Source organism: Chanos chanos, chromosome 1 (assembly GCF_902362185.1).
Source record: "Chanos chanos chromosome 1, fChaCha1.1, whole genome shotgun sequence".
In the NCBI taxonomy this organism is placed as follows: Eukaryota; Metazoa; Chordata; class Actinopteri; order Gonorynchiformes; family Chanidae; genus Chanos; species Chanos chanos.
In genome coordinates, this window is record NC_044495.1 from 32,640,997 (window position 1) to 32,657,210 (window position 16,214).

General features: G+C 41.4%; 3 protein-coding genes across 3 annotated transcripts in view; 2 read left to right on the forward strand and 1 right to left on the reverse strand.

Moving 5' to 3' along the window:
* Positions 1-2,719, forward strand: LOC115819395 (membrane-spanning 4-domains subfamily A member 4D-like). The gene is made up of 7 exons (XM_030782962.1): positions 1-75; positions 462-649; positions 954-1,070; positions 1,390-1,446; positions 1,609-1,734; positions 2,111-2,224; positions 2,675-2,719. The coding sequence occupies exons 2-7, from the start codon at positions 476-478 to the stop codon at positions 2,717-2,719; spliced, it is 633 nt and encodes a 210-aa protein (XP_030638822.1). The 5' UTR covers positions 1-75; positions 462-475.
* A 993-nt stretch (positions 2,720-3,712) lies between these two features.
* Positions 3,713-7,775, reverse strand: aldob (aldolase b, fructose-bisphosphate). The gene is made up of 9 exons (XM_030781479.1): positions 7,688-7,775; positions 6,719-6,831; positions 6,142-6,353; positions 5,660-5,714; positions 5,313-5,473; positions 4,993-5,076; positions 4,728-4,902; positions 4,344-4,543; positions 3,713-4,081 (listed from the first exon to the last, which is right to left on the reverse strand). Exons 2-9 carry the CDS (start codon positions 6,828-6,830, stop codon positions 3,986-3,988), a joined length of 1,095 nt encoding a protein of 364 aa, XP_030637339.1. The 5' UTR covers position 6,831; positions 7,688-7,775; the 3' UTR covers positions 3,713-3,985.
* Positions 7,776-11,767: 3,992 nt separating this feature from the next.
* Positions 11,768-16,214, forward strand: part of rnf20 (ring finger protein 20, E3 ubiquitin protein ligase) — a 7,860-nt gene continuing 3,413 nt past the window's right edge. The window contains exons 1-13 of the mRNA XM_030774447.1: positions 11,768-11,950; positions 12,223-12,291; positions 12,384-12,482; positions 12,712-12,859; positions 13,078-13,263; positions 13,700-13,815; positions 14,108-14,254; positions 14,684-14,758; positions 14,902-15,021; positions 15,143-15,322; positions 15,549-15,684; positions 15,942-16,063; positions 16,181-16,214. The exon at positions 16,181-16,214 is cut by the window's right edge and continues 123 nt beyond it. Coding sequence (XP_030630307.1) covers positions 11,780-11,950; positions 12,223-12,291; positions 12,384-12,482; positions 12,712-12,859; positions 13,078-13,263; positions 13,700-13,815; positions 14,108-14,254; positions 14,684-14,758; positions 14,902-15,021; positions 15,143-15,322; positions 15,549-15,684; positions 15,942-16,063; positions 16,181-16,214 — 1,603 coding nt within the window. The 5' untranslated portion in view covers positions 11,768-11,779. The remainder of the gene's footprint in view (positions 11,951-12,222; positions 12,292-12,383; positions 12,483-12,711; positions 12,860-13,077; positions 13,264-13,699; positions 13,816-14,107; positions 14,255-14,683; positions 14,759-14,901; positions 15,022-15,142; positions 15,323-15,548; positions 15,685-15,941; positions 16,064-16,180) is intronic.

Sequence of the window (16,214 nt, forward strand, 5' to 3'; positions counted from 1 at the left end):
CACACACAGGGTTGGTTTTTTTTCTCCTTGTTTTTCCGCTTCCATTTTCTCCTCCACAGCTGTGAAAAGAGAAAGGTTGGTGACAGCACTACTCTCTCTATGTTTGGTATGTGATTGCACTCTCTGCGTTTTGAGGGCTGAGTGACGATATAAACATGTTCTGTTAGGGAAACCACGGTGGTTTTCCTCTTTTCACCAGTACAAATAGTTATTAAAAGGACTCTTAACTGGTTACTGATTTGACATCTTTTCAAAATGAAGGTTTGTCTGCTACGTTTTCTCTCTCTGACTCTTGGCTGTTTTTTATGAACTCGGCTTGACCTGGATGACAGCAACATTTTACGTGTTCTAAAAAACAATAAAGTATCCTGTGGTGTGGATTCCCACTCTTTGTCCTACTCCTCTAGTAAACATTAAAAATGCCCCACCCACTCTTGCTGTCATACTCCGTTTTATTTCAGACTTGATCAACAACATGACTGAAGCCTCAGAAGACATGGAAACTCAGGAGCAGGCAGAGATAATAGCGGTGACGACTTTCACAGAGGGCACAGAAGGGGCTGAAATGAAGAATGTCATCCAGCAGAGCATGGCAGGGGGAGAGAAACCGCTTTATCGCTTCATCAGGGGACAACCGGGCCACGTTGGGGTCAGTAATCAGTCTTCTTATCCTTACAAACTGGAAAGAGAACCCAGAGCAGCCACATCTGTATGTTATAAACGTCTAGAATGCAGAGATTGTTTTTAAAAATCTTCATCCGGTGAGAAATTATTGTGAAAAGAGGGTCGAGGGGACTTTTTTTTTGTGATATTGCCAAAAGCCGCTTGTGATTTTAATAGCTTCAAAGGAGCTGCACTTACAGGAAGTCATGGCACATCTCATGGTGTTTGCAGTGTAGCGCGTGGTATAGCCCTCTCTCTTTCTCTTTCCCTGTCTGTTTTTCCTCCACCAGATTGCAGTTCTCATGTTTGGATGTGGGGAATTGCTGTGTGGCATGCCAATGATTGAGACAGCTCAGTTCATCCATAGCAGTTCAGTCATATATCTGCCCTTCTGGCTTGGAGTCCTGGTACTGTCCATCTTTCAGCATTTAGTCTAGTATGGTCTAAAGTCTAACTCAGGGATACTCAACTTAAGGCCCCTTTTCAGAGCCAGGCATTACCAATTTCCCTAGCTGCCTTTACTTAGCACTAAGGTGTGATGTGGTCAAAATATCACAGTAATTAATCAGTTAACTACCGGTGATTAAAAACTACTGGACTGAATTTGGATTTGAGGGACCAGAGTTGAGTACTCCCCAGTCTATGCTAAAAGTCTTGTTTAAAAGTTTAAAAGGTAAAAGTTTTGTTTTTGCTCATCCTACTCATTTGCTCATTATGCCTCTTCAGTTTATCATTTCAGGAAGTCTCTCCATTTATACGGGGAAGTATCCTTCCAAATCAAAGGTACATTCTCACTTTGTGCATACAGGTCTTTTTAAATTTTTTTCTATTCTTCCCTTATCTCTGCACATACCCTGATGATGATAAAGATAGAAGTATACTATAGGATATAGAAACTGATGAGTATTATCATAAAATGATTAACTGCCTTTTGTCATTCTACAGGTGACTCTGTGCCTGGCCTTCTACATAGTGAGTCTATTGGGGATATTTGTGTCCCTGATTGTGAGACTGATTTTCTTAATTCTGCGACTGAGTTGGTTTCACGAAAAATATTCGCGTCAAGTAAAGGTTAGTTGTCAGCTTTTCTGTCTGTCTGTCTGTCTGTCTCTCTCTCTCTCTCTCTATATATATATATATATATCTGTCTCTCTGTAGAATGTATTGGTCATCAGGCATTTATTCGTAATTAAATTCTTAATTTGCAATATGTAACATATCTTGCTAGGATCGTCTTCTGGACTCGACTCTTTCTTATGAGATTTCATGGAATCTCTCTCTGTCTTTTGCTTTGTTCCTCACTTTCATTCGTTCTCTGCCACACAACAGTCTCTCAGCCAAGTTTCTCTCAGCCCCCCACAGTAGCTAATAACTTCAGAAATTATTATGTTCTCTCTCTCTCTCTCTCTCTCTCTCCTCTCTCCTCTCTCCTCTCTCTCTCTCACAGGGCATGGTAACGAGCTTGGAGGCAGTGTTACTCATGTGCTCCGTGTGCGTGTTTGTGCTGCTCTGTTTCCTCTGTTCTATAGCCAGGGCAGCTCTGAAATCCTCCATGACCAGGGTATTCCTCAACACGCATCATACACTTATTTCACTCTGAAATCCTCCATGACCAGGGTATTCCTCAACACACATCATACACTTATTTCACTCTGAAATCCTCCATGACCAGGGTATTCCTCAACACACATCACACTCTGCACTTAACATACATCTTAACACAAAGTGGTACAAAAGATATAACTCCAACCATATTTAATTAACTATCACCACAAAAAATTTGTTTCTTACTTACTAAACCCTTTAAAAAAATACCAGCTATGTATTAATCTGCCCTGTGTTTTTGACAGAAGTATGAAAATTCATTTCATTACTTGAGAAACCATGTGAAGATGCTGTGAAGTTTACCTAGCAGTAGCATGTAGTGTGATAAAAACCTTTAGTACATCAGATCCCCAGTGGTGGACGTCTAACCCTCTCTGAATTCCTCTACATTTTTCCTTTTTTTTAGGTCATTGTTCACCAAACACTACCTGCAAGTCAGACGGACTCATAGAAGACCATTCCTGTAATGCTGTAATTTTGTATACTCTCTCTAACACAGAGACACTCACAAATGCACAACCAAGTTGTAAGGTATACTCTCTCTAACTCAGAGACACACGCAAATGCACACCCAAGTTGTAAGCATGCGAAAGTGTGTACTTTTTGTGTTCATGGAGCTGTCTTATTATTCTCAAGTAACAGTATAAATTTCAACATTTACTTGCATTTATTGGATAATCAACAGATCATTTAACTTATGTTGTATGCAAGCTATTTTAACACTGGAACTTACATTTCCCTATATATGTATAAATGTAATTACACGTTATGGCTGATAAGTGAATTGGGAACGACTAGTTTACCATTAAGTTTGCTGGTTGACTTGCATCCCTGAAACTGTACTTCCATCTAGTGGTTATTTGCTTAAATACAGGGAGTAATGAAATGGAGGAGATGATGTAATGTTTTTAAATTACAGCTCGTTTTAGTCTTACACAGAGTTCTCTTAGTTTCCTTATTCTGACATATTCATAGAATTGTAAGAGAATGACTGGCTAGGACTAGAATGACTGACTAGTACTCAGAGAGAGATAAGAGCATTTCAGTTTTGATTTTTCATTCATTCTTCACTGACCTACTTCCATCTTTATCGGGTCTTCTTTTATTATATTAAGGTTTGACTACGAGATCAAAAAGACACCTGTTAAACATACAAGTATTTTAGAAGAAGGGCATATGATGGCAGACCATGGTGGGTTAGCCCTAGCATAAAACCCAGATACCTTAAATGTCCTCCAGTTTTTTAAAGAGCACTTTCCCCGTCCAGGAGATCTATGTAGCTGAGCTAGCATTTTAAGTAAACCTTAACATACACACTCTTTGCTCCTCTCTCTGGTTGAACATTTCACCTCAGTTTAGGTTGATGTGTTACAGAAAATGTGAACCAATCACATTTACACTCTGTGCTCAGTGTTTATGAGCAAAACAAAACCACCACAAAGTGTGAACTTTTTACTTTTTTTTATTGCTGGAAGAATGGCCATCAGCCTCAAGAACACAGAGAGAAAAAACTGTTTATACATTCTTTTTTTCCCCTTTTTCCTCCTTTCCAGTTCTTAATTTGGTCTCAGTTTCAACAGTAAACATGTGTTTCAGCATCACATATAGAGTTCAGGTAAATGTCTCATTAAGCTCCATTCATTTTGTCTTTGGTCAGGTGACTGTGTCAGTGTTTTTGGTCCGGTGCTGAATGGCCCAGGGTGAGAGTGTGTTGGATCTAGTAGACATAGCTGGCTGTGAAGAGGGACTGCATAGAGGCTTGATCAGCCTGGCCAGTGGGTTTGTATTCGCCTTTAGATGCCAGACTGTTGATCTGTAGAGGGGGAAAAAAAAAAGTCAAAGACAGTGAGACAAATACTCTTTTTAAATGTCCTTTCACAGCAGTTTACAGTAGTATACATGGTTAATCAAAGTCTGCACTCATAAAAAGACATATGAGGCAAAGAGTCTTCTTAACATTAAAAGGATTAGGAGAACAAAGGCGCTGACATCAGAGGGAAGGCCAAAAAGCCTCAATCTACGAAGATTCCGCTAAGACCAGAGTTTGGGATGAGATCCTTGTTCTGCTCCTTTACCTTGGCACGGGTGCGGAAGGCTTCCTGGGTAGCCTTGGCATTTTCAGGTTTGCCCTGCCAAGCAGCGAGGGCTGAAGCCTGGAGAGCACGGCCATAAGAGAAGGTCAGAGCCCAGGGCCGGTGCAAGGGAGTCTGGTTCATGGCATTCAGATTAACAGAAGCCTCCTCCTCACTCTGGCCTCCTGACAGGAAGCAAATACCTAAAGGAACATTACGAAAAAGAGACTCTTAATGTACAAGGTTACTTACAACTCTATTTACACCAAATATCCAGAGACAGTACAACACTGAGAACTTGGATCTCAGGACATTATCAGTCTACACTATTGATAATTAGGATTAAAAAAAAACCCTACCAACATCTTGAGTAACGCCGCTACTTACCTGGCACAGATGCAGGCACAGTGCGCCTGAGAGCAGTGACTGTTGCCATGCCGATTTCCTGTGGGGTGTACTTCTTGGGACAGGAGTGTCCAGGAGTGACCATGTTGGGCTTCAAAAGCGTGCCCTCAAGGTAGACGTGGTGGTCGGAGAGAGCCTTGTACACAGCGGCTAGCACCTGAGTGAGGAGCAATACACCGTTTAAAAGACAACCTCGGGGAAGTACCAGACACGGTTTCTAGAAAATGCCGTGATGAGAGACACTCACTTTCTCAGTAACGTACTGGCACCGCTGCAGGTCGTGATCTCCATCTGGAAGAATCTCTGGCTCCACAATGGGCACCAGGCCATTCTGAAGGACCAAGGAAAAATAATTCATTGAGTTAATTTCATCTGTCCATATTAGCAGGAGACACATCAGACAGAGGTGTCATTTTTACAGGTAATGTCCCTCAACACTCAAAACAGGAAAAGGCTATGAATGTTGCTCCACACTCCTATGTAAATAAAAGATGGTAGAGCTCTTATGGTGGTTTAGAGTAAGTAGCCACTGTCTGTGATAGACATCCACTCACACACATACAGTACCTGTTGGCAGATGCTGGCATATCTGGCGAGCACGTTGGCGTTTTCAGCAATAGCCAGGGCTGAGGGACAGCCGTCAGAGATCTTAAGGACGCAACGCCATTTGGCAAAGTCACAGCCATCTTTCTTATACTGAGCACAGCGTTCAGATAGACCATCCAATCCTGAACGGAGGGGAAGATAAATGACTAACTGGAGAGATTTTAATCAAATGCTAATATTTGAGTACACTGGGGAAAAAAACATTAATTCAGCCATTTTTATTTGATTTTTAGAAGATAAATCTAGTGGTCAAAAGCCCTGAAATACAAATATTACTTTGGAAGGTTTTATCACTTAATTTATTTTACCCTGTGTGGTTGTCTCTCCATCTGTTCCATTCAGTCCTGCTGTGCCTTTGTCCACCTGAGCACAAGAGCAAAGTCAAACTATATGCATACTAACCATAACACAACACATCACAATAAGCCCTGTCCTTTAACCCAAAGACAAGAGGATAAAGATTCATTACAGCAATATCAATACTATCTAATGACAACACCCAAACTTCTCCCCTGGATTTTGTTTCAATTCACCCTTTTCCTAAATTTAACAGTTTGCCAAAAGGTCTGTAGCTTGCCAACAGGTTGTGAAACTACTGTTACACTCAAGTCTTTTTTTTTTTAGATTTTACAGTTGGTTCCAAGCAAGAAATGAAGTTCATGGTCTTGTGATATTTACACAATCCAAACAATAATATTAAGAAGGGAAAAAAAACCCATCCTGTGTTAATAGGTCATAGCACACAGACAAAAAGCAGTGTCAGTCATTCAGTCCCACACAGCACCCTTACCTTAATGCCAACCACTATCCCCTTGTCTTTGACCAGTTTGGGGAATGGGACACCGCTGTCAGATTTCTGGTACAGCGTCTCATGAAAGAAAATGATTCCTCCAATGTTCTCGGAGATAGAAGCGTCGACGGAGAAGAGGAGGTTGCGGAAGAAGCGGCGGTTTTCCTCTGTGTTCTCTACGTTTATCTTTTGCAGACGCTTGGCCATGGTGCCTTAAGAGTAAAATGCAGCTGATATTCTAGCTGTCCATATTTTACACTTATGCAACAGTTATAACTTACAGATTTTACATTAAATCCTGATTCACCTTGACCAACTGAATCAGATAATGTCTGTATAAAATTAAACTTGAACTATAGAGAACAGGGACACTCACAGTAAAGAGAGTTAGGAGCAAATAGCCTTGAGACTTTCATTACGCTTCACCAGACAGTGAAACAACGTGAACATTATCCATTATACATTTACTAAGTTCTTGCAGCAGATTTTCAGCTCACATTTTACAGGATCATTTATGTTGGGCAAGGAACGAAACGTTCAGTTGATACACGTAATCCGACCAAAGAAACCACCTGACCTGTGGACTCATCTGCAGCCAGGATGCCTTTTCCAGGAGCCACAATTCGCTGGGCAATGGTAGCCAGCTCCTGCTTCTGCTCTGGAGACAGGGATGGGTACTGGTGTGTCATCCTAAGGACAGAGAAGAGAGAGAGAGAAAAAAGAATTCAGAAATAAGAGAATGAACAGACAAACTACATCAACCCGGTGACGTATCATCAATTGTCTGCCCCTCCAAAGTAGTCTCTTCTACAGCCACATATGACGTCCTCCTTCACTGAGTAAATATTTGGCACGGTGAAAAGCTGAACTTCAGTCTAAGAAGATAAACTAACTCCACCCCTTCACAAATAGGTTCACGGTTCACTTCAAATCAATCTGCTGACTGTGGTTCGCTTTCACCCGAAGAAACTGCCAAGAGAACGCTCTGCCGAGCTACTCGGAGATAACGCGGATTAGCAGTTTCAACTCGTAGTTCAAACTACTGAATAGCAGTCGGTTACTAGATAACCTTGTCCAAACAATGCGCGCTTTATGGTGCGCTTAACCATCGGATTTTCAAATCCTATACACAATTTGGTCTTCAAATCCAAAAACTTTGATGTACCCGTGTAGATCTGCACAAAGCAAACATGCACACTAATTTTTGAGCTTATTTAACGTCAGTGAAACGTCCTGACATAGTTGTACTCTAACATAGCCTGTTTTGCAAGAAGTTCAACAATGAAAGAGAAAAATATGCTCGTTTTTGCACAGTCAAGTTCCGCATGCTTTACTCTGCAGAATTACAAGACGTTGACAACAATCTGTTTGATTTACAAATACAGGTCACAAACAAGCATGATCATATTAATTTACACAAAGCGTTTGTTAATCTATGTATAACAGTAGTGTTTATCTTCACAATTTAATATTAGCCCCTAAAAAGCGTAGCTAAATAAATGCATTGCATTCCCACCATGTGGAGGAGATTAAAAATTATCCTTACTTGTTCGTCGCCTTAAGAACACAGTTTGGTATGAAAGATAAGACAGGTGACCTTCCCCTAATTGCACCACGATGTCTGATTGACTGGGACCGAACAACCAGTGCAAGGTGGTATTTATCCCACTCGACATAGGAGGACGGATGACAATGATGTGGCACGGGCGTGCGCTGACTGGAATTACGCCATTGGTTAGGGGATCTGGACAGGGGTGGGAACATGACTGAATTTCCTTGTGAACTTTGAGATTTCGTTATACCTTTAGTTTCCGTCTAGCGGCTTGTGTCTGAATGTGAGTATGGTAACTTGGTATTTTGATTAAAAACAGTACAAAACGTGTATGAAGTGGTTCCCTGTGTATGTGTTTTGTTGGCTGTAACATACCTCAAATGTATTAAATGAACTGTTTATTTGTTAAATTATCACTATCATAAGAAAGGCTACAAAAAACGAATACGTATAAGTATAGGGCAAATACACATATATCACTGCTCGTTTGTAAGGTGAGGGAGAACCGCGGAATAAAGACTCCTTAAAAATGGTAAAGTTGCCTTTTAGGTCTCCACAGCTTTTACTTTGCTGAATGGAGCGTGCAGAAAACGTGATACGTGCACAAAGTAACACCAGCCCCTCCTCTCTCTGTCTGCGTATAGACATGCTCCATAGCATAACTACCCTTTTTTTTGGACCCGATATTATGTAATGACCATGCGAGAAAATCGTGTCTTAATGATCATTTATCTGTCACTGCGACCTGCGACAATTCAAGGCCTTTTGTCATGCAGAGAACAGCCAGCCCTACACAGTCAAAGGCTATGATACATCATTCAGACATGATAGGGAGCATCATGAAAAGAGCTGTTGTAACTACAGGAATGAAAACTATGGCTCTGCTTCCGTCCTAAATGTACGGCTTTAATGTAAGCTCCAGCTACTCTTAGACGTCTTTAATTGAAGTGCCATGTCATTTTTTTCATGAGCATTTTATAAACAAATTATTCACTCATATAAGGACAATAAGCACTGACTCTCAAAACATTGACTTTCATCTGCCATTGTCTATCATGGCATGTTTATGAAATTGAGGTTTGGTGCGCACATTTCTCTGATTTGTGTTTGCATTTTACATAGCCTTCTATAGACTTACTTCCACTGGCTGTGTGACAGCAGTTGTGGGGTGATTTGGGTTGAGCTAGACGTGAACTGTGTTACCAAACCTGTCGGCGACCCACAAAAAGAGGACAAATAGGAGAGGGAGAAAAAACGGTAGCTGACACGATTATGTCATTTGACAGACAAGATGAAATGACTTACGTTAAAAGGAGGGGCAGTGGGAGAGAGAAGAGGACACCGTCTAACAAACAAAGTCAAATCACAATCTGAGGAGAGATCATAACTCTTACGCACAGACTATGTGAGCGGTCTTGCACAACACGAACTCTGTACCGCGGCTCACTGTTCTCATAAACACATTAAGGCCAGAGTACAAACTGCCTTTATTCACGCAGCGCCCACAAAGCACGGTGCCGAAACACTCCGTAATTACTCCACCCATCACGCCTAAACAGCAAGCAAACTGCTGATGGAGAATTACTGCCTTGCGTATTTTCCCGGGAAATCAAAGACTAAACAGCTGCAAAACTGATTCAGTCAAAGAGCAAACTGTGCAGGGAAAAAGAGGGCATTTTGCACCGTGTCACTTGTTGCAAATTACTCTCTCTAGCAATTCAGTTTGTGTGTCAAACCATTGAAATACATAGCATGAGGTAATGAATTCAACACATCTAAACGCCTTATGTCAGTTTTTAGGACTATGTACTCACGGAATGTTATAGATTCATGAGTCACAACCCTGCCAAAAGTCTTTGGGCTTCAAGAGTTATTGGTAGGATGTGTTTAAAGACACTTTCATTTCAAGAGACTGGCCGCTCGTTGTTGTTGCTGCTGTCCTAGACTGCCCATAATGACTTTCTTTATGTATTGTGAAAGGCTTTCTGTTAATGGTTATTCTTGTTCCCTCCTCCTTTGTAGCAGTAAAAAAAGCTATAGGGCTGAGTAAAGACCTTTTTGCTATACCTTAATTTTGACTTCTAGTCCAGTGCAGGTATAATCTGTCATGTTCAGACAGAGCCTCTGTGCGGGCCATAGAAATGTTTTGATGTTATTCCCGCTAAAACTTGAAATCACAGTATGCTATCAGACATGGATACACATAAAGTAAAATGTACATTATGTAGAGTGCTTTGAATAGCTTAGGATATCTTGTTAGGGTTAGCTCTCTTGTTCAGGTTCAGTCATCCCTTTTGTTACTAATAGGTGGTCTATTTTAGTTTTTGTCATGAGTGCTTTGTGGGCTGCAGCTCTTCAATGACGACATATAACACACTACTCTCCAGGTGCTTTATTAACAGTGTCAAGGTTGTTTGGGTTCATTCTTACCAATGAATTTCAATTTCCTCTGCATTCTGCTACTCATCCTCCTGGTGTGTCCACCTAGTGTTCAGTTTGTGTGATTGGCACATACATTTTTCATATTACATCTAACTAACACTACCATCTGAAATCCTATTGTACTTCCTCATGTTCTTATTGTTCAGAGTCCAGGTGATTAGGCTATGGGCGATTAACACTCATTATTCAGAAATCAGATTGATTTGTAATAATTGTTTTTGGTTTTGTGGCAAATTGACAGCTTGACTGGTTCATGCCACAGAGGGTCAGGATCCATTACACATTTAGTAATAATGACTCTTCACTTTGCTGGAACAAAAAAGCACCCTCTAATGGACGTCATAGTTTAGGAGTAGGAGAACTCGCCTCTCTACGACCTTTTCTGCTCAGAGATTAACCCTTAACCCCGACTACAAAGAAGTAAAGAAGGAATCTTAGGCTGAAAGGTTAAATTTCGTCCACAACAAGACATAATCTTAGTTTAGCTTTAGTTAAACTTGTTTCTACGGTGAGGTGATTCCATATTCTGGGCGCTTGTTCCATTAAAGTAGAATCATTCCACCACGGTAGATGGCAGTAAAAGTCAAAAGTTTGTCTAGTTACCTTTTCACAGCCCTAGAGCGACGATTGTAAATAAGCCCAACTTCCGCTTCCGGGAAGTGGGTCTGGATGGTTCGAAATATCAACATCCAGAAAATAAGATCTTAAATATTCTATAATTTATTTTGGTAAGATTTTTTTAAATAACGAAGTTAATGTCATATTGTCTGAAATTTGTCAGACGCGTAGTTTCTGTATCAGTTATCTGTGATAGACATGCATTTATAAGAGTCGGATCGTTTGCCGGGAACTATCATAGCTAATTTAGATACCGCAGCTAACGTCAAGCTAACTATCTATCAAGTTGTATTGCAAGTTATTCGGTTAACTTGCTACAACACTAGATTAAGCAAGTCTGATTTGTTTTAATGAATTGTCACCAGTTCTTGACTGACTGCAAGGTTTGAACGTGGTTTGGGCATTTTAAGGTAAATGTAATGAAGGATTGTTAGAGATAGTTAGCTTAGGTTATTAGCAACCAGAGGCTAAGTGCCCTCAGGTTCCTGTAAGATGGTTTAAAGATTGATGACATAAAGAGAATTTGTATATGATCCAATACAAAGGTCAGCACTGGAGCATATAGAATATTGTAATGGATCATTACTGATTTATTGCACAGTGATGTGGATCAGAGGAGGTTGCGGTGATAAAACTATTTTTACACTACCTGTCATTATCTCGGCGCAGAACATAATGATTAAAGGAAGGAAAGACATTTCTACAGGTTCTAATGAAACTATTCTGGACCTGAATGGTGCTATTTTTATCGATTTCAGCAGCATGCCCCATTGTCTTATACATGCAAGCCAGAGATCAGTGGTTCATGTCAGTGAAACTTGAGCATCTTTTAAAAGATTTGCAACTTTGTCAGAGTAAATGTTTTTTAAATGAGTATCACTGTCTGTACAGACGTTTATCCATCACAGATGGATGTCATTTTCCTCTTTTATCTGTTTCGTGATTTAGTTTCCTGTCTTCCTCTCGTTCTTTTTTTTCCTCTTCACTTCTGTGTGCCAGGTCCACTGTAACAGCTAACAGGACGTAATGTCTGGACAGAAGCGACCCTGTGACCCCAGTAACGCTGCCCAAATGGGTGCTCCCCCAGAGAAACGCAGAGAGAGGGAGGGTGGAGAGGAAGGAGAAGGGGTTAGCACAGCGGCAGGAGGAAGCACCGCCGTGGAAACGGTCATCAAACTAGGAGGCGTTTCCAACTCGGTGAGCAGAGCTAAAGTCTGTCACAAATCTTCACAAATCTCTGATCCCTCAATAAGCTCATCATGCACCAATTACATGAGGAGGGCAGAAGTTTGGAATGTGTGTGTGGTGGAAACTCTCTCAGCTGTTGAATTCTGTGTGGTCTAAGTGTTATTTTATAACACTTTAGTTTTGTGTGTTATTCTGTGTGTTATCCTTTCCCTTAAATCATTTTTCTGTCTAACCTTTTCCGATGTCTAAATTCCGTCAAACTCTCTTTCATTTGCTTTTAGGAGGAGCAAGATGTCAAAGCTCTGCAGATGAAAAACAGGAAGTTGGGTGAAGCCTTGGACCAAAGACAGGTATAATATGTTATGTACACACATACAGATAGGCAAAAAGGGTATACATATTCTGGTGTTTGTGAAGTGACACAGTGTGTTTTTGTGTTAAGGTCATTGAGGATGAACTGAGGGAGAGAGTGGAGCGGCTGGAGACTCGTCAAGCCACTGACGATGCCAGTTTGTTGATCCTCAACCGATACTGGAACCAGGTCATTTTAACATTTTATGACACCGTTTCAACTCACAGCCGTCATCCATGTTGCCGTGTTTCAATATTTCAGGCCACTGCGCAGTATTGGTATCGGTACTGGTCAGGATTGTGTGATATGTGTTTTACATCAGTATCATTATGATATGAGACAGTGGCACTTTGGCTTTGTTAAATGTCTGTTATTGTCTCTTTCGTGTTTGACATCTGTTTGTCTCTGACTTTTGCAGTTTGATGAAAATGTTCGATTGATTGCTCGGCGTTATGACCAATCGGGAAGTGAACCTGTGGACAGCCAGCCTGGAGAAGGGCGGAGCTTAAAGCCAGATACTCCAGAACCTGATGGAGACTCTAACCAGGAGAGAGCAAAAGATAGAGGTAAAGAGGATGAGAAAAGAAAGGATGATGAATAATTTGAAATAATGTAGTTATAAGAATACTGAGAAGAATACTTAATTTTGTCTCAGTCCTACTAAAGTACCTAAGTAGATGATTAACGATACCTAAAACTGATTTAGGGTAACAGATGGTCTGTAGTTGACTGTGATGAACAAGATACTCTTTGTTGAGTTTTAAATTTGTCACTTGTTCTGCAGGCCAGCAGGGGGAGACAGCTAGCTCTTTCCTTGCAACCTTGGCCAGCAGTAGCAGTGAGGAGATGGAGGCTGAGCTTCAGGAGAGGGTGGAGTCAAGCTGTAAACAGGCTTCTCGCGTGGTTGAAATCTACGAGAGTCTAAAAAGCACAGTGGACCAACTGAAGAAGGATCTGGATTCTGGTGCAGGTGAGAAGTGCAGAGTTGGATAACTTACAGCGAGATAAAGGGCTCCAAGTTAGTTCATGTGATATAAACACTTTTCATTCAGTGACAGTCACAGACTTCAAAAGTGCCTATTTAATTAAAAGAGGTCTGTCAATTCTCACTTGAGCTTGTACAGGGATTATATCAATATGCAACAGTAGTTGACATTTATCCATGCAATTATTAGTGATGTCAGTTAAACAATATAGAGTCTCTTGTTTTGTCCTGACTGTTCATAGAGAGGTACAGGATCATCTCCTTTATAAGTAATAATTAAAGAAATGTATCAGAGCATTAGTGTATGGCACTGATTGATCAGAGGGAGTCTGTAGGAGTCGGTTGTCTGCCTCAGTCTGACAGTCTGTCAGAGAGAGAATGATGCTCTCCCTTGTTTTCATGCTTGTGTCCCTGCTTTTAGAGAGCAGTCTCTGGGATGTTGCCGAACAACTCAACACCCTCCTAACCAATGAGAATGAGCGCCTGCGTCATCTGACTGATGATCTCCAACAGAAACACAGTCACATGACCAGTGAGGTGAGTCTATGATTGGTTATTACATGTGGACTCCCGATCCTGCCTTTTAAATATTACTGAGATGTGACTCAAATGGATTGTCAGTCATGATGGGATATAGAAAGCCATTATACACATCATCAGTATAAGTAAAAAAAAAAAAAAAAAAAGATGTATAATAGACCGGATAAAAGTTTATTTGCTCATAGCTGTCAGGGTAAGTTTTTTAAAAGCAGCATTCATGGAATGTATGTGTGTGTGTGTGTGTGTGTGTGTGTGTGTGTGTGTGTGTGTGTGTGTGTTTGTGGTGTAGTCGCGTTCTCTGGGCCGTGCAGTAGCTCGTGCAGACAGCAGGATCAGTGAACTGCAGGTGAAGATTGAGGATCTGCAGTGGGACATGGAGAAGATCAGTCGCCGAGAAAACCGACTCAACACACACCTCGTAGATGTGCTGGAGAGGGTGGGTGTCTCTGTTTGTGGGTGATTGTCTTGACAGAGTGTGTGTTCTACCACACACCGTTTCTCTGTGGTTAGACTACCTCTCGGTCAGGTGTATGTCTTGATGCGTGTGAAGCACTCTGTAGTCTGAGTGTTCGACTGACTTTAATTAAATGGGTTTAAGACAGATTGCATACAACATTAGCCATTTCTGTCCATTTACACTGTTTACAATGTGCTGGCTTTGTTTTCTGGAACAGACTTGCACCTAGTCTAATCTGTGTGTGAGTCTGTCTCCTTCTCTCTCTATTAGGTGAACAGTAAAGGCTATAGTCTAATCTGTGTGTGTGTGTCTGTCTCTCTCTTTCTCTATTAGGTGAACAGTAAAGGCTATAGTCTAATCTGCGTGTGTGTGTGTGTGTCTGTCTCTGTCTCTCTCTTTCTGTATTAGGTAAACAGTAAAGGCTATAAGGTGTGTGGGGAGGCCAGTAGCGTGTGTGGCACCATCACCATAAACAAGAGGAAGGTAAGAATGTCTGTGGTGATTTTTGTGATTGGTCTTTTACACCTATTACTTGTGTATTCGTCTAAGAGCATCCATGATCTCTCTCTCTCTCTGTCTCATTTGCTCTCTCTCTCTCTCTCTCTCTCTCTCTCTGTGCCCTTCAGTTTGAAGAGATGAATAGTGAGTTGGAGGAGAACAAGGAGTTAGCTGAGAACCGTCTAAGTGAATTACAGAAACTCCAACAGGACCTGCAGAACGTCAACCAAGAGAACAATAATATGAGGGTACATACATACACACACACGTAACCAGCTCAGTAGGACCGTAACAGTATATTTGAACCCTGACTGTCTGCTGTGCACTTCTCAGCATGTGTGTGCGTGTATCATTCTGTGTGTGGCTCAGATGGAGTTGTTGAGCAGGGCGGAGGAAGTTGTGAGAGAGAGCGCTGAGTATCGATGTCTTCAGTCTCAGTTCTCTGTGCTCTACAACGAGTCTCTGATTCTCAAGTCTCAGCTGGACGAGACCAGAGCTCGTCTCAACACCACCCGAACCGCCAGACTACGCCAGCTCGATCATATGGAGGTACTGTCTACCCGCTCTGGGTGTTTTGCTGGCATTTTTCTTTTTTTTTTTTTTGGTGCAACATTGTTTAAGTGTGTTTCTTAAGCACTATACAAATTGATGTCTCTTCTAACTGTGTATGTGTGCAGAAAAGCACATTACCACTTTGTCCGTTTGTTTTAGTTGATATAGCCATATAATTATCATAGCGTGTAAGGGTGTGTGTGTGTATGTGTGTGTCTTTCAGAATGATGAGGTCTCCTTGCAGCGGAAGGTTCGCACTGAAGTGATTCAGTTGGAGGATACACTTGCACAAGTTCGTAAGGAATATGAAATGCTCAGGATCGAGTTTGAACAAACACTCGCCGCCAACGAACAAGCAGGTAACACACTTCCTGTGCCATCCAAAGTCACATACACACACACACATATACACACGTATATACCTACACCCCTGCTCTGGACAAATGTATTCTGATAGAAAGTGTAGAATACACTCCACGTGTTCAGTTTGTCTGTACGTTTACAAAGACTATCACAACCTGACATACTATTCGAGCCATAGTATGTACCACTGCGTCTGTTTCTGTGAAATGACGGATCCTCTCTACCTCTCTGTTGTTCCCTTTCTGTCTCTCAGGACCTATCAATCGCGAGATGCGACACTTGATCAGTACGTTACAGACCCATAATCAGCAGATGAAGGGTGAGGTGGTGAAATACAAACTTCGTTTGAGAGAGGCTCAGCAAGACCTTAACCAGGTAGGAAAGAGAGAGGGAGAGGGAGAAAAGGGGAAAAAGGCGAGAGAGGAATTCTGAATGGAGGGCAAGGAATATATCTCCCCTTTACAACTTTTATTACTTTGTTGTCTCTCATAGGTCCGGGCTGCAAAGGGCAGTGCTAACCTCCAAT

Coding starts and splice junctions, on each gene's coding strand:
- LOC115819395 (XM_030782962.1), top strand. CDS start 476: ATGACTGAAGCCTCAGAAGACATGGAAACTCAGGAGCAGGCAGAGATA. Junction 1,071..1,389: donor CCTTCTGGCTTGGAGTCCTG/GTACTGTCCATC, acceptor ATGCCTCTTCAG/TTTATCATTTCAGGAAGTCT. Junction 1,447..1,608: donor AGTATCCTTCCAAATCAAAG/GTACATTCTCAC, acceptor GTCATTCTACAG/GTGACTCTGTGCCTGGCCTT.
- aldob (XM_030781479.1), bottom strand. CDS start 6,830: ATGACACACCAGTACCCATCCCTGTCTCCAGAGCAGAAGCAGGAGCTG. Junction 5,077..5,312: donor ATGCCAGCATCTGCCAACAG/GTACTGTATGTG, acceptor TTGGTCCTTCAG/AATGGCCTGGTGCCCATTGT. Junction 4,903..4,992: donor GCCAGTACGTTACTGAGAAA/GTGAGTGTCTCT, acceptor CTCCTCACTCAG/GTGCTAGCCGCTGTGTACAA.